The following is a 24,492-nucleotide window of genomic DNA, read 5'->3' on the forward strand; positions in this document are numbered from 1 at the left end:
TCCTAGAGCAACGATACTAATTCCGCTTAAAATGAGACCAAAACAAGATCGGACGCGGATTTTCCTTTTGTTCCAGAAATGATGGTTTCTGCTTTTCGCTGTTTATGATTTCGGCTCAAGCTTTTGGTTATTTCGCATTTTGTTTTATGACTGGTCATCTGGCATCCTTTTTCGACGGGACCATGTGACGAGGGGGAGGGCCCGTGTGAGGGGCCCCGGTGGGCTCCCCGAGACTCGGATTTGGACCCCGGCTGGCGCCTGTCAGAGAGCGCCGCTCAGCCACCTGCCCACGGCCACGCGGCCCCCGCCCCGCGTCTCCATAGCAACAGCGGCCGCGCCCTCGCCGCCCCGGAAGCGGCTCCACCGGAAGCTCCGCGCTTCCTCCCCGCCAGGCCCCGCAGCCAGGCTGCAAAGACCGGCGTCCCCCCGGAACTGCATCAAGCCTCAGCCCCAGCGCCGGCTGCACCGCCAGGGAGCCCCGCCAGGCCGGGGCTCTTAGTGGCGTCGCTAAGGGGGTGCGGGGTCTGCCCTCCTCCACCCTGCCAGGCCCAGAGAAGGGTCAGCGCACTGGGGCTGCGAGGGGCCACCTAAGTGGGCAGAGTGCGCAGACTCAACGCTTTAGGCAGGAGGGCTGCGGTGCCTTCTGGGAAATGCAGTTTAGGCCGAGGACTGTAGAGCGCACTCAGGCTGGAGCGTCGGGCTTCCGCACTCTACTTCCCGGAATGCACTGCGGCAGGACCCACTCCCAGGCCTCGCCGCTCCGCACTGTCCGTGGAACGAGTGAATGGCGAGTGCAAGGCATGATGGGAACGGTCCTTCCGCCGCTCGCGGAGCCGCGCCGGGCCGGGGAGGAAGAGCGCACGCGCCGCCGGCTCTCCGCGGCCTGGGCCCGGCTGCCCGCTCCCTCGGAGCCGCCCAGGGCAGGAGCGAGGACAGGTACCGGCGCGGCCCCTCCCCCTCCCTGAGCTGCCCCAAGGGGTCCGGGCGGGGCCCCGCCAAGACCGTCGGTGCGCACGCGCGGCCCGGCTCCCGCGGTCCGAGCGAAGGCCGAGTGCGCGGGACGGCGACCTCCTGGGACTGCGCACGCGCGCCGCGTCGCCCAGCGCCGGCCCCGGGCGGCTGTCCATGGTGCTGGCCGCCGGCCTGCGGAGGGGCGAGCGCCCGAGGGGAGCCGGCCCGGTGTGTGTCCGCGTGTCCGTCCAGCTCCTCCCCGCCCTCACTTCGGGGTCTCTGCAGACCCCCCAGGCAGGGAGGCGACTGTAACCCCGGGCTCTCGGGGCGCAGACCCGCCTGGTGACATGGGGGTCTCTGAGCTTCTCCCTGGTTCTCCCCCGCCGCGGGATGTCTCCCTGGAGTCTGTCCGGATTGGGGTCCACCCGTGACGTCACCAGGCACCCCAGCCGGCTTCAGCCAGGCCGTAATTTCTCAGCCTTCGATTACGATGGGAGCTTATAATCCGCCGAGCTGCGCCCCTTGGGAGAGGGCAGAGCCCCCCTTCACGTCCCTGCGGCCGAGCTGCGCCCCTTGGGGGAGGGCAGAGCCCCCCTTCACGTCCCTGCGGCCGAGCTGCGCCCCTTGGGGGAGGGCAGAGCCCCCCTTCACGTCCCTGCGGCCGAGCTGCGCCCCTTGGGGGAGGGCAGAGCCCCCCTTCACGTCCCTGCGGCCGAGCTGCGCCCCTTGGGAGAGGGCAGAGCCCCCCTTCACGTCCCTGCGGCCGAGCTGCGCCCCTCTCCCAGGCGCTGACCCCCGCCGTCCTCTCCCCCTGCCGCCTCCCACCCGTAGCTGCCCCTGTCTCCCCAAGCCGGCGCGCAGCCGTCTCTTCTGGGCTTCAGCTTAACTGTCTTCTTGGAAACTTCATTTTTCACCTTGCTAAAGGACTCTGAATTAACTCATAATTTTTTGCAGTCATCCGAAAATGAAAAGTTATGCCTTTTATTTCCCCCCACGGGCTGGGGACGGGGGGTGGGGTTCACCTTCTCACACCACAAATTGCCTCATTATCTCAGACCCTCTTCCCTCCTTCCCCACCCTCTCCATCTGGTTCCTGTCACCTCTGGGACCCACTCCTAGCACCCCCAAGCCAGTTCATTCCCATGTTGCTCAACTTTGACTTCCCCCCCTCAAGGTCCCATCCCCCCATTCATCCTTTGCAAGTTACTTCTATAACATAGAAGAAAAAATAAAATTCTCCTGGTCCCATTTTAAGTCTTTTTCAACCTGGAGCAAACTGGTCTTTCTTCCCTTATTATGAATCCAAGATTGATGATGAGATAGAAACATTTATGAAGACTTTTCTATGGCAGTTGCTGGAGATTGAAAAAGTGGGGAGATAAAAAAGGGAGGGAGACAAAGACTGCCTTCTGAGAACTCCCCTCTTAACGGGGGAAAGAACAGGCATTCAGGAGCTTTCAGCTTCAGAGCAGATAGAAAAGGCCAGTGATCCTAGGGCCAGCGAATCTGGCTTCCTGGAGGAGATCCTCGGTTTCTGATGCTAAACCACGTTATGGTGCCACAGGCATTTCTGGGTCTTCACTAGCTGTGGCTGCTGCCTCACTAGCCAAGGCTGTTGACTAGACACATTTCCACAAGGATTGTTCCCCTGCTTGGTGTCTGTAGAGGTCTGTGGGATGCTGCCCTTTTGGGCTCTGGACTTCCCTGTCTCCTTCTGTAAGGTGGGGGGTGGGGTAGTTGTAGTGGTGTCAGGGACGTCAGACCCTGCTCTTCACAGAATTCCCCTGGGATGACTTCTGGACTCAGGCTGGAAGCAGAGCTGATGGTTTGGAGGGCTCTAACCTTCTTAAGGTTCAAGCACATAGTCATATATGACGAAGAAGCTGCGGTGGTTTGTCCTGCTCCTTCACCCACAGGTCACCTTGCTCTCTTCTTATTGATTAACATAAAAGAGAAAGATCTGCCCCTTTGTAAAAAATACTTTCTCACCAAACATGTTTTTGTAAAATTTTATTTATCTCAGGTTGGGAGAAGGTAAGGGAAGATCATCCTGGCTGGAGTAAAATATTCTGAAGTCATGTTGGGATAGTAGCATTGAGGTCATGACTATGATAGACTTGGCCTGAAACCTGAGATGGAGTACCATCTAAAAACAGATGGCTCAGGAGAGGTTTTGTGAAGGATATCAGCAGCCAAGTGGAGATGGACATTCCAAGCAGCTGACCCCAGGTCTTGTCTCCCTTGCTCTCTTCCCTACTTCTTCATAAGCAGCATTAGCTCACCTGCATTCCCCCTGTCACAGCTTGGACAGCCTGTGTCAAGGTGGAAGGGGTAGGGAGTCCACCTGGTCATTCTTCAACTGTAATTGACAGTTCTGTAAGATGGTTAGAGCAGGTGGATGGAGGGATGAGCCAGAGTGCAGCACTGATGATGCTGAAGGGCTTGGGGAGGGAATCTCAGGTGGTTGTCTAAGACATAAGCCAAGCTGGTCTCTGTTCCTTATGACTCCTTTCTGCTCCATCTCAGCCTTCTAGAGACCTTCCTCTTCCATCAGCAGCAGGATGGAGGATCAGGAGGGAATGACTCCAGGTTTCATCAAAGCCACATTTCAGGTGAGTTCAAATTGTTTCCTTAACCCCTTCTTTGCTCTTCCCTTTCTCTCCTCCTTTCAGTTCAGCAAACCTCATTAAGTGCTTCCTATGGGCCAGTGAAGCTCCTCTCCCCCAGAGATCTTATTTTCAATGAGTGGGGATATGTAGCTACAGGGAAGAAAATGTAGCCTTTGTTGGGATGTTGCCTCCTGAACCAGTTGATCAGTAATGGAGAGGGATTGCCCAATTGTACCAAAGAAGCTGCCTAAAAGAGTCAGTGGCCACTTTCTGTGGGGGCCTCCTCATGGGTCCACATTCTGGGTCTTTGTATTCCCTTTAAAGACCCAGCAGCAGACTATCTAGAGGAGGTTGTCCAGGGTAGAGCAGGGGCTTCACTTCTTATCAGGGATCTTTTGAATTGATATGGAAAGTTTGGGTTGGAGAAGATTGCAGGGTCCCAAGAGAGCTGGACCAATGTATTTATTGGACATTCCATAAGGAAGAGATCATTGATTGGCTGTGTTTAGGCCTAGCAGACACCACTAGGATCATGAGTGGACATCAAAATAAGTGACCATATGATTTTGTGAGGCTTCCAGAAAATAAGAGTTGTCAGAAGGCAGGAGTGATGCCTCAGCAGGTGGAGAGATGTCCTTCCAGGGGGCTTCTACCTGTGGTTGAATGACCACTTCTCAGGGGTATATGTCCTCTGTGCCTACCTCTCTCTCTCTCTCTGCTCCAGACCAGATGCCTCTGGGCTCCATTGCATGTCTCTAATTGGCCAAAGAATCATTTCCTAAAACAGCATTAAGTCTTTGTGGGAAAAGCAGATTTACAGACAACTTGGCCTGAGACCCTATTAAACCAAATCATCCTGACAGTGTTTATGGCTGAAACAAGAATGAGGACAAACTATAGTTTGGAAGCCTTTGTCTGGAAATCTGTGATACCTTCTTTTTGCTCACTTGAACCAATTTCTCACATTCTCCATGAAGAAAGAGAGGAGACCCTAAAACAGAAGACCTTGAAAGAGAGCAGCCATGAGTGAGGGGGTGGCCTGTGTTCAAGTTTGTCCAGAACTGAGAGCATTTAAAGAAAGTACATTGTTAGCATCTTGGGGTAGATGATGGGGTGTTATTACTTCAAAAACAATAGCCATCAGAAAGGATTTTGTCCAGGATTTATTTTCCTATCTTTATAAAATCATCCCCAGAAAAACCCTGTTCCTAGTTGGGGCATCCTTGATGAAAGTAGGAGGAAGGAATATGCAGCATTTTGCAAATAACTTTCTATTAAATACCCCAATGCCACAGAAATCAGAAATTCGAGTCAAATGTGCAGGGGGATACCATGGCCAACTTGTTTAACCTGCCGGCTATATAATAATATGTGATTCTTTTAATAAATTCCATAATAAATTCCAGAGCTCTCTCCAAGTACATGAAAGAAAGATGAGTGTCATTATATTTAAAAATATCATTGAGAACTCAAAGTTTGCTTTAGCCTTTGTTGGGATGTTGCCTCCTGAACCAGTTGGTCAGTAATGAAGAGGGATTGCCCAATTGTACCAAAGGAGAATTAATATTTGGGCTGGGATTGCCAATGTTGGTGTTGTGCACTCAGTGGTCAGAGGGAGGCAGATTCTCTGATGTGGTTTGGGGCTTTAGGAGTAAAGGGCCTGGTTTTGGGGGGGGTTCCTTAGGAGAGGATTGTTGGGGTGACATGAATAACCTAATGTACACAAAGCTACTGTTTCTATCACTGAAGCCCAAAACAGTTAGAGCTGCAGCTATCTGGAGTGAGGAACCTGGCTAAGGATGAATGTATTTGGTTCAGGAATCTGTGACATTCAAGGATGTGACTGTGGACTTCAGCCGGAAGGAGTGGAGGTGCCTGAATTCTGCCCAGAGGGCTCTGTACAGGGAGGTGATGCTGGAGAACCTGGAGAACCTAGTCTCTGTGGGTAAGTGTGGCTCTCCCCGTGGGAAATGCAGAACTGGGTTCTGACCAAAAGATTCCAGACTGTCTGTCTCTTTGGTTGTGTCCTGGCCCCTTAGTGGCCACTGGAGAGAATGCTCTGGATTAACTGTCCTACCATCCTCACTTTAGCATCCACAGCCCTTCATGGCATGGGCTCTGCCTGCCTGAAAAGTCCTTTGACTTTTTCTTCGGGGCAGCTGGGTCCTACCTTTCCAAGGTCTTCATTGGCACCAAATGGACACGGCCAGTCAGCGTGTTCAATAATGAGAGTTCAACCAGGAGAGATGCATAACAGGTTTTATTAACAGGACACTATATCTCTGCCTTTGCAAGCAGACAGTCCTTTTTTATACATGCGAGACCACTCTTTTGGACTTTATTGGCCTCTTTTAGGTATGCAATGCAGTATAACTCAAGGATTATTCCCAGGCTTCCTCTTTCACAATAGATGTTCTCTTTTCTATCAACTTCAAAGGAGTAAGCTAAGGGTTAAGTAAAGAAGGATCAGAGCTCCTTCCTGAGTACAGAGCACACTCAGATATTTGCTGTTATCAGAGCATTCTGACCTTGTGCAAACATCTGGGTCTCATGTTTTCTCAAGAGAACTTGATGGCCAGCATTCTTAACTTTAACCCTTTACATTTCCCCTTTCTTGTTTAAGCACAAAGTGCTCACAGATCTCATGGAAAGAGTTGCCTTGGTGGATTGACATATAGATCAGTCATTACAGTGACAAACAGATGCAGAACAATAAAAGTCCAGCACCAAACACAACATAAGGTAACATAAAATGCAACAGCCCATCATGGGGTGAATGAAAGAAGGAAATTAACCTATTTGCTATCTGATCAGGTCTTATGTCATCAGAAGATGCTTGTGCGATATCATCAGCGATTTGTGCTAGCCTAGTCAATTCCAAAGTATCATTGTCCAATCTTAGCCCATGTAATTGTGCTCTAATAATATTCCAGGCCACCTGAGATTCATTATATTTAGCTTTTGTAAGACAGTATTGATTATACCTGTAGTCACAGTGTAATTTTTGTTGTAAAGCCAAATATTGAATTTCTTCTCCCATATACAGAGTAGCCTTTTGCAATTGAGATATCGCTGCATGAAACTGTTTGTCTATCTGTAATTGATTTTTAAAGCCTTGTGATACATTTTTCGTCAACATCTGTAATTCCTGTGCCTCCACAATTTGATTCTGAGTATTAGAGACAGATAAAGCCAAAGCTGTGGATGCTGCAATAGCTTCCACCAATAAGGTAATTCCCAATATAACACAAGAAATACATCTTCTGTTTCTCTGTTGAAAGGATAATATTTTCTCATTGTCTCAAAAATATGATCACTACGTGTTCTATACCAGTTTTTTGTTTTTACAATAGTAAATGCATAATGTGGTCATGTTACTATGAAAACTTTTCTACCTACAACAAATTTAGGGCCTGTGCAGGTTCTTACTAAACAATTTATACATGTTAAATTGAACACCCCATCAGAATATTTAGTTAATGTAATATTAGATTTTCCTTCTACTAAAAATGCATATTCCTCACCCAAGCATACCCTAGCACTAAATAGTGATATTACTAGTTATATTATTTCTTATATCAGTATTAACCAATTCAAGCATTCCTTGCATAGTATGTCCCCCAACTGATGCAACAAGTTTTTCTATCCCTTTAACTTCTATTCCAGATCCATGTATATATTGCAGTCGAGGATAATTTACTGCTCCTCTGTCTTGCATGTCTCTTCTGGTATTATGACAAGATATTAAATATTCTATATAATTCATAAAGTCTAAAGGTACTTTGATGCACTGATGAGTATGACAATATTGAAAGGGCATGAAACCAGGATAATGATACATAAGTGACAAATTATGAGGAAGAATAGAATTTCAAGAAGACCTTAACCTGTTCCCTTGGTATTGTTTAGTTTCATTCAAAGGTATCTCAGTACCATTTAATCTCCATGTATATAAGTGATATTTCCTGGTGTCAATTTGTCTAGAATTCTTAGTTGTTTTTACAGCAACATCCCCCAAATACATCCTTCCATCCACAATCTGAGTACACCATCTATCAGCAGGTACGATACTTTTAGTGTAATTCCATTCAGTGCCCAGCCAGATTCCTCCCAATTGTTTCTGGAAGCACACAGGAAATCCTTTAATCAATCCCACGAAAGTCATTTAGTTTCCCCTATATGGGCATTTTGGTAACCACATTATGCACTTTAGGATTAACCTGACTCTCTTGGCTTTCTGAAATTTATTTTCCCTATTTTCAAATTAAAATAGCATTTCTTTATTTAATATATTTGGTAATAGTTGCTGTTTCCTTAACTTCAAAATAAGGTCCTTTTTAACACTTACTTTACTAATTCTTCCTGAAGTAGCTCTCCCTCCTGAAAGGGGGAGGGAGGGGGAAACACTCTGGCAGCACAGAATGAAGAATAGGAAAGAGAAGGGAACATAAACAAGGAATGGGGGCGCCCTTCTCATAATAGTAATATAACAGGGTGAGTAGTTTGACCTCAGTCAATTTAACACCAAAATCCATTCCTTTTTAAAAATAAAAATTTAGAAATCCCTCTTGGAAGGGCTGAAGAGGAGGGGGATCAGATTACTCACAGAAAGCAGGCTCAAGGGGAGAGCCAGTGAGGGCATTAGATGCCTAAAAATCTAGCCACCCAAAATAACAAAGAGCAGCAATTTAAATGAGGACAATTTTAGGGGAACTTTTCTCTCCATCTAGCAAATGAATAGAAGAACCCGAACACACAAGTAAACAGACAATCTAAACACATGAAGACAGATGAGGCACAAGCACAGATCACACAAACACAACAGAATTTTCCAAACTGACAATCTCAACACATATCCACAAACACAGACCAATGGCAAATTCCTGACATCTCAGGAATGCCGTGAGGGGAGATTCTCTCTTAAACTATTAAGAAGAAGCTGGTAGGGGAGGAAGAGGCCAAATTTCATTCTCCTGTCTAACTTTATTTCTTTTTTTCTATTTCCTTTTTATCTTGTACAGTTTTATTGTCTGTTTGGCTTTCTATAGAGAAATGTCTTTTATGTCGCTCCATTCCCCCCAAAACATTTTTCACTATACCAATTATCAAGAAATCAAGTTCTTTAAGATAATCAGGGCCTTCTTGTTTGGAGTTAGTCATCTGTTCTCCTATTTTCCATTTTTCAAGGGTTAATTCTGTATCTCAAAACCCTGGTGAAACAGTCTGAATTCTTTCTATGAAACTCTTTATAGTTACTCCTTGCTTCTTTACAGTTTTATATAATTGTGGAGCCCAAACTTCCTGTTCTTCTGGTTTAATTATGAGTAATGAATTCCCCATCTTCCTGATGTTTTTCTCGGGGTACTCTCACTACTTCCTGTCTTTCTGTTTAGACAGGATCTTGGTTCCTATCCTGCCCTATCCCCCACCCTCGTCCCTGTTCGGGGCGCCACTTGAAAAGTCCTTTGACTTTTCCTTTGGGGCAGCCAGGTCCTACCTTTCCAAGGTCTTCATTGGTGCCAAACGGACACAGCCGGCCAGCGTGTTCAATAATGAGAGTTCAACCAGGAGAGATGCGTAACAGGTTTTATTAACAGGACACTACATCTCTGCCTTTGCAAGCAGACAGTCCTTTTTTTATACATGCGAGACCACTCTTTGGACTTTATTGGCCTCTTTTAGGTATGCAGTGCAGTATAACTCAAGGATTACTCCCAGGCTTCCTCTTTCACAATAGATGTTCTCTTTTCTATCAACTTCAAAGGAGTAAAATAATAGTTAAGTAAAGAAGGACCAGAGCTCCTTCCTGAGTACAGAGCACACTCAGATATTTGCTGTTATCAGAGCATTCTGACCTTGTGCAAACATCTGGGTCTCATGTTTTCTCAAGAGAACTTGATGGCCAGCATTCTTAACTTTAACCCTTTACACCCGCCCTTCTGGCTTTCCACACATCACTTGAGGTTGCCTTCTCTGGATCCCAGGGAACAGTCTACCCACCTTTCCTCAAACACACATACATTTGACCTCCTGTCTCCAGGTTCTTGTACAAGTGAAGTGTCCCTTCCTAATTGAGGACCCCCTCTCCCTCTCCTGCTCTACACAAAGGATTGTGCCTCCTCCCCAAAGGACCTGATGCTTATTTTTTGAACACCTTGTTTTCTCTCCTATATGTCTCTGTGGTTTTCTGAGTGGAGGCAGTTTTTGTGGGCATGCCCAGTGTCTGTACCCAAGCTGAGACCTCCCTGGAAAGGTCTGTGGGTCCAAAGGGCTGATTATGCTACTGACGCTCACACTCATCTGGGATTAGGACATTCCCCCAGTGCTGCACGGTGAAATCGCTCTCTGCCCTCACTGCCCTATGTGGAGTTTGCCAGGATTCTTCCTGAAGTTTGTCCAGGGTCTGCCTCACATTCTGGCTGCACCTCACCCATCATGCCTTTTTTTCTCTTGGACCTGGATGGTGAGATGACCAGGAGCTCTTGGTCAGTCTGCTTGCCATCATCCTCCCCTATCTCCTGCCAGCTCCTCTTCCTAACGTATTTCTACAATAATGTCTTTTGATCCTGTACTTTGGTATTCCTCATAGCTTCCCTGTTACATAGCCTGCTCAGTCCAGTAAGCAAACATCTGTCAAGCCCCTCCTTTGAGCCAGGCATTCTGCTACCAACAAGGCCTACAAAGAAAGGCAAAGACCATCCCTGCTCTCAAGGAGCTCAGGATCAGATGGGAGGGACAGCATGCAAACTGCTATGTACAAAGTAGACTGAGCAGATTTGAGACAATCCACAGAGGAAAGGTTCTGCAATTAAGGGGGATTTGGATTGGGTTGTGGTAGAAGGAGGGATTTTATTTGTGACCTAAAGGAAGGAAGCCAAGAGACAGGTGAGAAAGATGCCAAGCCCAGGCAGGAGGGAGAGCCACTGAAAATGCCCACTCTGATGAAGAGATGGACAGTCTTTGTCTTCTCTTCACTTTGATTGCCTGAGAAATTTGTGTGGGTGTCCTCAGCTCTCCTCCCATAGTGCAAGACTGGTAGAATGTGGGAATGAGAGCAAAGCCAAGGGAAATTTGGCTTTGAAAGAGCTTTGCCTTTTCCTTAAGGCACTCTGGACTAACTGTTCTCAGCTCTGACTTTCCAGTGCAGTTCTCCTCTGGAACTGAGTAGATCCAGCCCAGAGTCCAGACTAAAAACAATGAAGTCCTTCTGGGTCTGCTCCTTGGGGGGCCCATTGTTCTGGTGGAGAGCCATCTGGGAAGGAAAGACCAGGTGCAGGAAGAAGAGCTGTTATCTAGGTTGCAAGGTGCCTTTGGAGGAAGAACCTGTGGAGCTTGTCACCCAGGTAGCATGTCTGGGACAGACAGCAGAGGTGGACAAGAAATGGGATCTAGAGTTGGGACCCCTGCTCTATTGAGAGACCAGACTGCTTCAGACCACCCTCATCTACACCTTATTTGTCATTGATGAATTAAATTCTGAATGACTTCTGTTCTCGTGTGCAGGGATTCCCATTTCCAGACTAGACATGACCTCCCTGTTGGAGAAGCAGAAAGCAGCATGGAGTCCTGAGGACAGAGACCCCAGAGGGTCTTTTCTGGGTAAGTGAACAGCTGGGAGGTGATGGGAGTCAGTAGCCTCTATCTAGTTTTATGTTCCATCCATTATGGTTTTTTTTTTTTAGGGTTTGTTTTTTTTTTTTTGGCTAGGCAGTAGGGTTAAGTGACTTGCCCAAGGCCACACAGTTAGGTCATTATTAAGTGTCTGAGGTTGGATTTGAACTCAGGTACTCCTGACTCCAGGGCTGGTGCTCTATCCACTGTGCCACCTAGCCGCCCCCTGTTCCATCCATCATGGAGGTGCCTTCATTTGGATCCATGGTGGAAGAACTTGATGATTTGCAATTAATATTGTGATAGCACATGAATAAAAGCTCTCCAAAATTCAATTTTACAAATGTTTTTAATTGAATGGATTTGATAATCTCTTCCAGAAATATTGTCATTTCCCTTTTTACAAATTTGGAGAGTTTAAAGTTTTCCTCATGCCTCTTACTAATTAACATTCCTTTTAAAACATTTTTCTCCTTTCTTTTTATTGCTCTCTTTTACTTTTATATCACCTTTATTTCCTTTTTTTGAAATTTGAATTTATTTTTTGTTGTTTGGAACCTGACAAACAGATAAATAGTAACATATCCACTTTGTCGTTAGGAAGAGAAAAAAAAAAAGGAAATGTAGTCAAATAAATTAGATATAATCATTGACCATGTTTGCATTGTTCATTTCTCCTAATGTGCCATCCCTTCTTCCAAAGAATAAAAATTAAGGAGAAAAAATAATTTCCTGTAAATTAACAAAATCTTTTGAGTTCAATCATTTGTTCAATGATCTACACTATCTTTGCAGATGAAGTGATACACATTTTCTCACCTCATCTTCTGGTCCAAATTTGATTTTTATAATTATACAGCCTTCATTTATGAGAATGTTATTGTTTTTTCTATTTAATGGTCTAATCATTATATATATTGTTTTCCTGGTTTCATTTCACTCAGCATTCTTGTGCTCTGATTTCTGTTGACCATTCCACAGTCAGTAGTCTTATTTTTTGTCAGAAGTTCTTTATTACTTTGGAAACTACCATTGTTATTATTTTGGTAAATATGGAACCTTTCCCTTTGTCTTATTTTTTTCTTAAATATAGGTTGTTGTGTTTTTCAACAAAACAGAACAGGCAAGCATGAATCTCTTAATATACAAAGAATTCAAAGTGAATTGTCTGTGCCAGCCCACATCTCCTCATTCCTTCTTTCTTTTTTAAAATTCTATAGGAAATTAACTCATTGGTTAACAAATTTCCCTCTGTATCTTTCTATCTTCCTGATCATCCCTTGTTCTCATAAGTCCATTTTTCTTTTTAGGTTTTTTGGCAAGGCAATAGGGTTAAGTGGCTTGCCCAAGGCCACACAGCTAGGTGTCTGAGGTCAGATTTGAACTCAGGTCCTCCTGATTCCAGGGCCAGTGCTCTATCCACTGTGCAACCTAACCACCCCTCATAAGTCCATTCTTAAAAATGCTGCAGGGTCTCTACTTTCCTTTTTTGAGAGGTAACACTCGTATCTCTCTTAATTTCCAAATGACTCCAAAGGGTTTAAAAACCCTTTATGACAAATAAGTAGGATTTACCAAAGCAAACCCACACAATCACTGTGCCTGAAAATGTTGGCCTTGAGGCCCTCTCCTTGAGGGCCCCCCATCAGGTGGATTACTTAATCAGCATAGAATTGTGGCATGACATTATACATGGATTTATCAAATTTGTTTTTCATTAAGGTATTGTAAAAATTGTTCTGGTTGGGGGCGGGGTAGCTAGATGGCACAGTGGATAGAGCACCAGCCCTGGAGTCAGGAGGACCTGAGTTCAAATCCAGCCTCAGACACTTAATAATCACCTAGCTGTGGCCTTGGGCAAGCCACTTAACCCCATTTGCCTTGCAAAAACCTAAAAAAAAAACAAGCAAAAAAACATTATCATAGAAATGTACTTCCATATAAAGTTTGTGGAACCAGTTATCCTTTGTGTGTTTAATAGAACTCACTTATAAATTCATCTGGAGTTTTTTCTTTGCATGTTCATTTATAATTTTCTTTTGCTGATAATTCCTTAAATTTTCTATTTCTTGTTCTATTAAATTCTCTACCTTTATTTTTTGTTGAATATTATTGTTTCACTGAAGTCATCTATTTGGTTGAAATAGAATTATTCAAAAGGTTGTTATTCAGTCATTCAGTTGGGTTCGACTCTTCCTGATCCCATGGACTAGTGCAAAGCAGGCCCTTCTATCCTCTACTGTATTTCAAGTCTGTCCAAGCTTATATCCGTTGTTTCCATAACACTGGCTATCCATCTCATCCTCTGCCATGCTCTTATGCTTTTGCTTTCAATCTTTGTTATCATCAGAATCTTTTCCAGTATGTCTTATCATCTCATTATATAGCCAATGTATTTCAGCTTCAGCTTTAGTTTCTAACCTTCCAGTAAGTAGTTTATAGTTTCTAATGATTTCCTTTATTTTTTTTTTGGAAATTTTCTTTTTTTTCTTGCTGATTTCATTAATGTCTTTTCTTCTTTATATATACCTACCGAATTCCTTTTACCTCCCTTTCTTTACTCTCTTGTGAATTAAAAAAACGTCAGCTCCTTTTCCAACCCCTCTGTTATTTTATTTAGCTCCCTCTATGATTTTGAAAGACATGAAGGCTCTATTAGCCTATTAGAGTCTGTTCCATCTAGTGAATATAAGCTTTTCCCTTGTCTTCTAACCCCTTCCTTTAACTCAAATGTTTTTACCTTTCTAGATTTCTCTTGACTCCTGTGAATATGATTCATAGTATCAATTTAGTTATGATCTTTTCATCAGGAATACTTAAAAATTCTGTATTTTCTTAAGGTCCATTTTTTTACCCTGTTGGATTTTTATTAAGCTTTGGAGGATAATAAGTTTTCTTGGTTGAATGCCTATAACCTTTTGGCTTTTGCAATACATTCCAGAATTTCTTCCTTATTATATTGGTAGCTGCCAAATTTTAATGTGATGGTGACTGTGGTCCATTGCTACTTTAATTTTTGCTTTTGGCTTCTTAACTTTATTTTCTCTTTCATAAAACTCTGGACTATTGTAGGATGTTCCTTGGAACTTTCATTTTACATTGTCTCCTGAACAGTTATTATTTGTAATTTCTTAAAATATAGTATTTTTGTGGGATTTTTGGTCATTCATTTTAGGTAGCTAACTTGATTTTTTTTTAAGGTTTGTGCAAGGCCAATTGGGTTATAGTAGCTTGCCCAAGGCCACACAGCTAGGTAATTATTAAGTGTCTGAGACCAGATCTGAACCCAAGTACTCCTGACTCCAAGGCCGGTGCTTTATCTACTGTGCCACCTAGCTGCCCCTTCCTTCTATCTCTTTTTTAGGTTTTTTTTCAAGGCAATGGGGTTAAGTGGCTTGCCCAAGGCCACACGGCTAGGTAATTATTAAGTGTCTGAGACCAGATTTGAACCCAGGTACTCCTGACTCCAGGGCCGGTGCTCTATCCACTGTGCCACCTAGCCGACCCCCTTCCTTCTATTTCTTATGAATTTTAACTTCTTGCTTTAATTGTTGAGATCTCTTTGAAGCCTAATTATCATGTATACTATTAGCTCTTTCTCTAAAAGCTATATTATTTATAAATATCATTGGATTATCATATATTTATTCAAATCTATTTCAATTTTTTAAAAAATTATTCTTAAATATTTTGCCTGGCTTTACATATTTATAATGGATTAGATTTTTTGACTTCTCAAGGAGTAAGGACTGGGTGAGAAATTACAGAGCTTAAAATAAAACTGAATTTTAAAAAATAAAAATATAATGAAGTTATTCTCTTAACAAAACCCTAAAAATCATATACCAAATTCAGTTTATGATTTTTTGTAATTTATGATTTTTTGTTTTCATAACAAGTCATATTACTATTATATGCTAGGTCATATCTTTCTCACAGCTGTTTTAATTATTTCATTTTATTCTTACTTAATAATTTCATATTTTAGATATTTAATATATTAATTACTGAATCAAGTGTAGCAGATTAAAAACAATGGGCCTGTGCAAATTTGTAATTATAAATTGACAGTCAATAAATTGTTTTAGTCTGCCTTTTTTTTAAAGTAATTTTGGTCATTTAAAAGATATGTGTCGGGGGTGGCTAGGTGGCACAATGGATAGAGCACCGGCCCTGGAGTCAGGAGTACCTGAGTTCACATACGGCCTTAGACACTTAATAATGACCTAGCCGTGTGGCCTTGGGCAAGCCACTTAACCCCATTTGCCTTGCAAAAAACTTAAAAAAAAAAAAAGATGTGTAAATATGTATATATGTGTATATATTATGTATATATATATATGCATAAATGAATATATACATACACACACATTGAAATATAATGGTTTGATTATTTTGATTTTCCCAATTTTGGGAAAGCCTAGTAATTCTTAAGATTTCTTCAATTGCTTATACTGTTCTAATCTGTTACTTTTTTCTATATAGATTCTAAGTTTCATATTTTTTCATTTGAGCAAATTTTCTGTGGTAATTTTTCCCTTTCTGTGTGAATTTCCACTTTTTAGTTATACAGAAGTTCCATGTGTTTTTTATTGCTATCTATAATTGCTATCTATAATCTATAGATCTATTTATTGCTATCTATAATGAACTGGATTACAAGTCTCTGAGTCCTAGGCAGCTAAGTGCTCTTTTCCTATCTTTTGTTTTCAGTCTTTGACTTCAGTTCACATAAACAGTTCTTTTTCTGCTTGGGTCAAATTGAGCATCATTATCCTAACTGGATGAGACAGAGACTAGAACTTACTTTAAAGAAACTTTCTTGCTCTCAGTATAGAGTCAGTGACAGGTGATTCTTTAATTAAAGATTTTATTTATTTTGAGTTTTACAATTTTTCCCCCAATCTTATGCCCCTCCCCCCACTCCCCCCCCCCCCCCACAGAAAGCAGTTTGCCAGTCTTTACATTATTTCCATGTTGTACATGGATACAAATTGAGTGTGATGAGAGAGAAATCATATCCTTAAGGAAGAAACAAAGTAAGTGATTCTTTTTTTGTTTTATTTTTTCAGCTTCCTTTAGAAACAAAATCAAATTTAAAACAAGGAACTCAAGTCTGATGCAGAACATTTTCATGGAAGCATCATTCAAGAAAAGGCTACCCAAGGGTGCACCCTGGCAAGGCAAGATGGAGAAAGCTGGAAAATATGATGCTAATTTGAAAAAACAAAAAGGCAACCTGAAGAGACCGTTCAGACAAATTGCCATTATTCCCAGAACAACTTTTAAGAAAGGAACTGGACCTCAAAGTAGTATATTTGGGAGAAGATTTAGCTTTGGGTCAGTCTTCTCTAAGACACTTGGAGTAAGCATCAAATCAAATAAATTCTCTTTAGGGAAGAAGGTTTCTAAGTATACCCAATGTAAGAAGCCCTTTAGGTACCACTCAGACCTAATTAAATTTTGTAGAATACATAGAGAGAATCGATATAAGCACAATAAATGCGGCAAATCCATTGGCAGGAGGTCAAATCTTATTGACCAACATCATAGAAAGAAACAGGAATATAAGGAATATGAGCTAGCCTTCAGCTACAAGGGAAGTTTCACTAAACATAAAAGAAGTGATTTAAGGGAGAAACCTTTTGAATGTAACAAATGTGGAAAAGCCTTCAGTAAGAGGAAATTCCTTAAGAGACATAACAGGATTCATTTTAGAAAGAAACCTTATGAATGTAAAACTTGTGGAAAAGCTTTTAATATTAAGGAACACTTTTATAGACATCAGCGAATTCATACCGGAGAGAAAACTTGTAAATATAATGAATTTCAGAAACGCCTTAACCACAAGGAAAGCCATATTAATCATCAGAAGACTTATTCTATAGAAAAACTCTTTGCATGTAATGAATGTGGGAAAACCTTTAGTGACAGTCAAATACTCAAAAGTCACCAAGGCATTCATAGTGGAGAGAAACCCTTTGAATGTATGGAGTGTGGGAAAGCCTTCAGGGAAAGGTGTCACCTTAGTAGACATCAGATCATTCATACTGCAAAAAAAGCCTTTGAAGGTAATGACTGTGAACAAGCCTTCAGTGACAAGGGAATCCTTACTCATAGTAGAAAGAAATCCTTTCCTTGTAAGGACTGTGGAAAACTCTTCAACCAGAGGAGAAACCTTATTTCACATCAGAGAAGTCATTCTATAGAGAAACCCTTTGTATGCAATGACTGTGGGAAAGGATTCAGGCGGAAGGCAAACCTTACTACTCATCAGAGAACTCATACTGGAGAGAAACCCTTTTCATGTAATGAATGTGGGAAAAGATTCAGGCACAGAGCAAACCTTACTACACATAAGAGGACTCATACTGGAAAGAAACCTTTTGAATGTAATGAATGTGGCAAAGCGTTCAGTAGGAGAGCACACCTTATTGCACATCAAAGAACTCATACTGGAGAAAAACCCTTTGAATGTAATGACTGTGGGAAAGCCTTCAGTGAGAAGGGAAGCCTTAATAGCCATCAGAGAATTCATACTGGAGATAAACCCTTTGCCTGCAGTGAATGTGGGAAAACTTTCAGGCAGAGCGGAAGCCTTATTACACATCAGAGAATTCATACTGGAGAGAAAACCTTTGCATGTAATGAATGTGGGAAAGCTTTTAATGAGAAGGGAAGCCTCAATAGACATCAAAGAACTCATACTGGAGAGAAAACCTTTACCTGTAATGAATGTGGGAAAGCCTTTAGCCAAAGGGCCAGTCTTGTTATCCATCAAAGAACCCATACTGGAGAGAAACCCTTTCAGTGTAATGACTGTGGGAAAGCCTTTAGCCAAAGGGCCAGTCTTGTTACCCATCAAAGAACTCATACTGGAGAAAAACCCTTTCAATGTAATGACTGTGGGAAAGCCTTCAACCAGAGAGTAAGCCTTATTTCACATCAGAGAAGTCATACCGGAGAAAAACCTTTTACGTGTAATGACTGTGGCAAAGCTTTCAGTGAAAGGCAAAATTTTGTTGCACATCAGAGAATTCATACTGGAGAAAAACCCTTTTCTTGTAATGAATGTGGGAAAGCCTTCAGTGAGCGGAGAAGCCTCAATAGCCATAAACGAATTCATACTAGAGCGAACCTTTTTGCATGTGAAGAATGTGGGAAAGCCTTTAGTAAAAGGGCCAACTTTATTGCACATCAGAGAACTCATACTGGAGAGAAACCCTTCCCATGTAATGAATGTGGAAAATCCTTTAGTGAACAGAGAAGCCTTAATAACCATCAGAGAACTCATACTGGAGAGAAACCCTTTGAATGTAATGTCTGTGGGAAAGCTTTCAGTCAGAAGGGAAGCCTTATTAGACATGCGAGAACTCATACTGGAGAGAAACCCTTTGAATGTAATGATTGTGGGAAAGCTTTCAGTGAGAAGGAAAGTCTTAACAACCATCAGAGAATTCATACTGGAGAGAAACCTTTTGAATGTATTGACTGTGGGAAAGGATTTAGGCAAAGGGTAAACCTTACTATACATCAGAGAATTCATACTAGAGAGAAACCTTTTCAATGTAATGACTGTGGAAAAGCTTTCAGTGGGAAGGGAAGCCTTAATATACATCAGAGAAGTCATACAGGAGAGAAACCCTTTGAATGTAATGTCTGTGGGAAAGCCTTCAGTGAGAAGGGAAGTCTTATTAACCATCAGAGAACTCATACTGGAGAGAAACCCTTTGAATGTAGTGACTGTGGGAAAGCTTTCACACAGAAGGGAAGCCTTCTTAGACATGAGAGAACTCATACTGGTGAGAAACCCTTTGCATGTAATGAATGTGGCATAGCTTTCAGTAGGAAGGCTACTCTTATTGCTCATCATAGAAATCACACTGTTGAACAGCCCTTTGAACAAAGAGAACATGAGACAACCTTCATTAAATGTGAAATACCCCCAAATTGCCAGAAAATTAAAACTGTACAGAAATCCTTTGCTTATAATGAATGTAAGAAAGCCTTCAGAGAGAGGAAGCCTCTTAATATACATCAGAGAATTCATACTGGAGTGAAGCATTTTGATTAAAATAAATACAAAGTCTAGTTTTTGTGGCTCAGTGTTAGCCTTGTAGAAGATCTCCATGCAGTGCTGTAGGAGCCTGTTCTTGGCTCTGGTTGCTTACCTTTTATGACCATGACTTGGAGAAAGGCTGATATAATAACATGTTTGTCACATTTGCTGGAAAATTGAGATGCAGAGAATCCACCCCAGATAAGTTAGGATTCAGAAGAATATTGCAAAGCTGGGATACTGAAAGGAATCTAGTTAGGTAAAATTCTGTAGAGATAAAGCTAAATCTTATGCTATAACATTAAGTTTCACAAATAAGATGATGAGTATCATTGTGAAAAAAATACCTTGGAGCTTCAGTGCCTTTCAAAATCAATGTGAAATCAACAGTGTGATGTGGAAAACTAAAAAACCTAATGTGCTCTCAGGCTACCTTAAGTGAAACATGGATTCTAGGAATTAGTAACAATGCTTTGCAAATTCTGGCATCATCTGAATATTGTGAATTCTGATTTGCTGGACATCTTGTTGCTTTTGATGTAGGGAAGTTAGATTCAGAGCTGGGCAGCTAGGATGATGAAGGGCCTTGAGTCCAAGTCCTGAGAAATGGACTTGGAGAAACTGGACATGTTTATTCTGGAGTAGAGAAAACAGGGATTTGATGTGATATTTGAAAAGCTGTCTTGTTTTTTTTTTTAGGTTTTTCCAAGGCAAACAGGGTTCAGTGGCGTGCCCAAGGCCACACAACTAGGTAATTATTAAGTGTCTGAGACCAGATTTGAACCCGGGTACTCCTGACTCTAGGGCTGGTGCTTTATCCACTATGCCACCTAGCCACCCTGAAAAGCTGTCTTGTGAGAGGTAGATTAGACATTCTATTTCGCTCTGTAGGAAAGAACTAGAATGTTGTTTGTGAATGTTGCAAAGTTGTTTAGACTTGTTCTCATTCCTTAAGAATTAAAAATGTTTAATAGACTCCCTAGGGAGGTGGTGGGTTGACCACTGGATGACCATTTATTGAATATTTCCATATAATATGGTTTCACAATATAGTTTTATTTAGGAATGGATTGTATGACCATTGCATGACCATCTCAACTCTCAAATTCTATGATTCTGTGAATTGGCTTCAAGAATGGGCTAAGTGACAGTCAATGCTCATTATTAGGGATGAATGAACAGATTGTAGTAGATTAATATAATGAAGTAATTCTTCCCTGTACAAAAAAAATGGATATGAGGTATTCAAAACAATATGGAAAAATTATTTCCATTGATTTGAGACAAAGTGAGCAGGAACAACGATATACACAGCAATGGAAATGGAAAGAAGAAACAACCAAAAGTGAATTATATTTACTTCTAATAACTTAATTTGACTCAGGACATCAAAAAATATATCTCATTCCTTTTCAGAAGGGGGAGAGGGATGAATAGAAATGTGTAATGTTGCATATACTCTTGGACTTTCTTTGGGGAACTTCAACTCTTCTGTTGAAGTAAGTGATCTTCTGTGGATGTGGTTAGGAATCTTTGAGAACGGAAGTGATGTCAAAACAAAATAGATTGATATATTAAATTTTCTTCAAAAGCAAACTCAATGAGAGGCAGCTAGGTGGTGCAGTGGACAGAGTACCAGCCCTGAAGTCAGGAGGACCTGAGTTCAAATCCAGCCTCAGACACTTAATCATTACCTAGCTTTATGGCCTTGGGCAAGTCATTTAACCCCATTTCCTTGCCAAAAAAAATGTAAAAAATAAACTCAATGAAAAGGTTATTCTAGGCCATGGGTTCCTATCCTAAGATACACATAAGGAAATAGGAGAAACTTTTGAAGAGGATATAGGGAATATCTTAATCTATTCCAAATGATTAGTTAAAAAATTATACATATATCTATATTTTTTCAATCTTATATCCGTCTACTATATTGTAGATTATGAGAGAGTGGCAGAAAAACTAGGGTAGGATGAAAAGGGGGGCCTATTAGAGTACTGGGGTGTCAAAGTTAAACAGAAACTGATCCTTATAAATTGCATATTGACCTAGAAATCCAGAAGGTAACATTATTAATGTTATAATTTTATTAAACATTTCCTCATTGTATTTTAATGTGGTTTGAACTGTATTTGGGAATTTTGTACTATAGGCAGTTTGTAGGCCAGCAGTGAGTAGGTCTCTTGATACCTCTCTTCTAATACATTTGAAAAGAGACATGTTTTTAAGTTCTCTTCTCACAATTGTTTAATATCTATCAGGATAATGTTTGGCCTTCATTGTTGAAGAAGATTCCGTGATATCAGGGAGGTGATGCCATGACTAGCATGTGAATTAGATTTGTGTGAGGGGGTGCTATGCTGTCGCCATCTCACTTTCTCCTCCAGAGTCACCTCTGTCCAGTGGGCAGATAGGAATCGGGATGACTGGAGATGACCCTGGATGTGAGGCAATGAGGGGTAACTTTCAGTTGTCTGAGGTCAAATTCAAAGTCCTCCTGACTGCACGGACAGTAGTTTATCCACTGCATCATCTAGCTGCCCTATCAGGAAGGAAGAATCAATAGAGGAAAATCATACCTTGCATCCCTTCTTTCTTTCTTTTCAATTTATGGAACAAAAGCATTTCCATAACAATGCAATAAAAAATACGTTGCCATGTGGAACAGCATATCTACCATGTACAGCTTGCTTTTCCCTTCAGGTAAAGATGAATATGTATTTAAACATATATGTACATACCTACACATAAATATATGTAAAATTATTCTATACACATCAGTTCTTCCTTTGGAAGCAGATGCATGTCTTTCAAAAACTACACCAAGATCAGACTGTTGCTTATAATGAACCTATCAAGGGATTCACATATTTAGTTCTTTCTTGTTAACTCTTTAACAACTATGGTTAAAAAATGTTATATGCCAAATAATAGTTTGTGAAATTTTCATTTTATTTGTACATTTTAATTGTAAACCCTAGAATTTATTTCTCTTCATATTGAATTGAGATGCAGGTTTGTTGGTAATTAGGGGATGTGGGACTTTTCAAAGGTTGGGAACATGCTAGAGTCGTTATTTTCTTTTTTGATTGGTTTCCTCCCTTTTGGTCAGGGAAATACAGCTGTGTTTACCACATTTCAGCAAAGTTTCTGACCATGTCTTATGTTATTCTTGTGGAGCTATTGATTGGAAAATGCTCCCCTTAGATGGATCCCAAACTGATACATCCTAAAGAGTAATCGGTGATGATTCAGTTATGGATTGGAAAGCTTTCAGTGAAGATTTCCAGGGATCTGCTGTTTTGACATTTTGGATTTAGGGATCCGTGCCAGCCGTGCTTATCAAGTGTGTGTCTGACAGAATTCTATGTTGGAGGGTAACCAGGATTCAGTGAGATCTGGAAAGTCTAGAATTTCAAAGCATAAAATTGGGGGAAAATGGAAGAAGAAATCTTTCTAAAAAGCCAAGATGGGAACTGTCTATTGATATTAGGTTGAAATTGTATCCAAAAGTTCTGGTGAACTCTTAGGGCAAGAGGAAGTGAGATCTTTAGGAATGAGGGAGTGCTGGCCCCACTGTTCTCTCCTCATAGCAGTGCGTTTGATGTCTTTAGACACGGCAGTGAAGGATGCTGACGAGTGGATCTCTTGCAGAAGGCAGCCCTGGACCATGGAGGCACCTGGCTCGGCGCCTTATGACCTCAGAGGTTTAGCAGGGACAAGACCAGACTCCCAGGGACTATCTTCAAGTACCCGAAGGTCTGCCATGTGGCCTAGGAACAGCCGGAGTTCAAGGGGAGACCCTCAGACCTGAAGGCAGTCTGCGCCCCGGGGGTGCGGGGGCTCCCCGGTGGGTGTCGGGTGTAGGCGGGCGTCCGTGCTGCGCGCGGCGCTGAGGCGGCGGCCCGGGAGGTCGGGCCGGGCCGGGGGAAGGAGGGCTGGCGGGGCCGGGCCGGGTCGGGCCGGGCCGGGGGAAGGAGGGCTGGCGGGGCCGGGCCGGGCCGGGGGAAGGAGGGCTGGCGGGGCCGGGCCGGGCCGGGCCGGGGGAAGGAGGGCTGGCCGGGCCGGGCCGGGCCGGGGCGGGGCGGCCGCGGCGCCGCCTCTGATGGAGGCTGCGAACGTGAACGTGGCCGTGTCCGGCCCGCGGCCCCCAGCAGCCCCTTGTCTTGTCTCTGCAGCCGCGGAGCGCCGAGGAGGAGGAGGAGGAGGAGGAGCAGCGCGACCCCAGCCCCGAGCCCCGCCCCCGGCCCGAGCTGAAGGGCGCCCCCGCGGGGGGTCCGCCGGGACGGGCGCGGCAGCCCCGGGGTGCAGAGGTCAAGGTCGCTGCGAGAGACCCGCCCCGGGCCCGGGCCGCGCAGCCCGGGGGGGGGGGCGCCGCGGGCGGGGGAGGCCCGGCTCCCCCCGGACCCAGTTCCAGGCCCTGGGCTGGGGGGGGGGTTCTGAGGGGGCGGGGCGCGCCGCGGGAAGTCACGTGTCCCGGGGGGGGGGGCTCGCGCAGGCGCACACTCCCCTCGCTGCGGGGCCTCCGCTCGGGCTCCCCCTTCTCCCGGGGGCTCGGCCCCTCCCCGCCCCTCCTTCCCGAGATGCCCCGCGCGCCGGGGCGGCTCCCGTGGCATTCCGGGAGATGTAGTCCCCGCCCAGGCCCGGGACGCCGGGCGGCTGCCCCTCCCCCAGAGGGCCCCCCTGCTCTCACTCATTCCTCGGGGGGCTGCGGGGGACGGAGACCCCCGTCTGTGCACAGAGGAAGCGCTGAGCGGCCGGAACAGAGCGCGGACATTGCCTTTAATTTGGGGACCTCGCCGTCCGCTGCGGCCCCCAGGGATCCGCGGGGAAGCGGGGGAACCCCGGCGGGCCCTCGGGGGCCACGGGGAAGTGGGAAAGCGCCCAGCGGGGCACGGCCCCGCCCCCTGCAAGTTTGGGGCTCACTGAGGGGCCCGGGCTGCAGCGAGCAGGGGCGCCGCCCCCCGCAGGTGTGTGCACCTGACCTGGGGGCCGCTGTGACCCCCGACCCCGTGTCCCGCGGGGCCGGCACCCCGGGCTGGGACGCGAGGGGGGCCCCGACGTGGGGTCCCGGGCACCCCGCCTGCCCTGCCCGGGTGGAAGCCGCGCTCCAGCCAGGCCTGGTCCTGGGGCCGCAGCCCGGGGCGTGGGGCCGGGCCTCCGCCAGGTGTCGGGGAGGCCGGAGAGAAGCGGGGGGCCGGGGCCCCGGGCCAAGCCCGGCTTACCTGGACCCCCAGGCGGCGGGGACCCAGCAGGGGCCGGGGC

At 44.2% G+C, this 24,492-nt stretch overlaps 1 protein-coding gene across 3 annotated transcripts; it reads left to right on the forward strand.

Annotated features, from left to right (window-relative positions):
- The first annotated feature begins 573 nt into the window (after positions 1-573).
- LOC141489086 (uncharacterized) lies at positions 574-23,592 on the forward strand. 3 transcript variants are annotated; one of them, XM_074189734.1, is made up of 7 exons: positions 574-936; positions 3,478-3,563; positions 5,379-5,505; positions 11,064-11,159; positions 16,244-18,973; positions 22,842-23,077; positions 23,406-23,592. In XM_074189734.1, the coding sequence occupies exons 2-6, from the start codon at positions 3,513-3,515 to the stop codon at positions 23,039-23,041; spliced, it is 3,204 nt and encodes a 1,067-aa protein (XP_074045835.1). In that variant the 5' UTR covers positions 574-936; positions 3,478-3,512; the 3' UTR covers positions 23,042-23,077; positions 23,406-23,592. The 3 variants fall into 3 exon arrangements, with proteins under 3 accessions (XP_074045835.1, XP_074045837.1, XP_074045834.1); XM_074189736.1 differs by lacking the exon at positions 23,406-23,592 and adding an exon at positions 19,930-19,981 and having other exon boundaries at positions 22,842-22,947; XM_074189733.1 differs by lacking the exon at positions 23,406-23,592 and having other exon boundaries at positions 575-936; positions 16,244-22,914.
- Positions 23,593-24,492: the final 900 nt, after the last annotated feature.

This window comes from Macrotis lagotis, chromosome 5 (genome assembly GCF_037893015.1).
Source record: "Macrotis lagotis isolate mMagLag1 chromosome 5, bilby.v1.9.chrom.fasta, whole genome shotgun sequence".
NCBI classification, from domain to species: Eukaryota; Metazoa; Chordata; class Mammalia; order Peramelemorphia; family Peramelidae; genus Macrotis; species Macrotis lagotis.

Excerpts from the sequence above, each read along its gene's own strand:
- LOC141489086 (XM_074189733.1), top strand. The coding sequence starts at position 3,513 with ATGGAGGATCAGGAGGGAATGACTCCAGGTTTCATCAAAGCCACATTT. Across the intron at positions 3,564-5,378 it reads TCATCAAAGCCACATTTCAG|GAATCTGTGACATTCAAGGA; the intron begins GTGAGTTCAAAT and ends TATTTGGTTCAG. Across the intron at positions 5,506-11,063 it reads GGAGAACCTAGTCTCTGTGG|GGATTCCCATTTCCAGACTA; the intron begins GTAAGTGTGGCT and ends TCTCGTGTGCAG.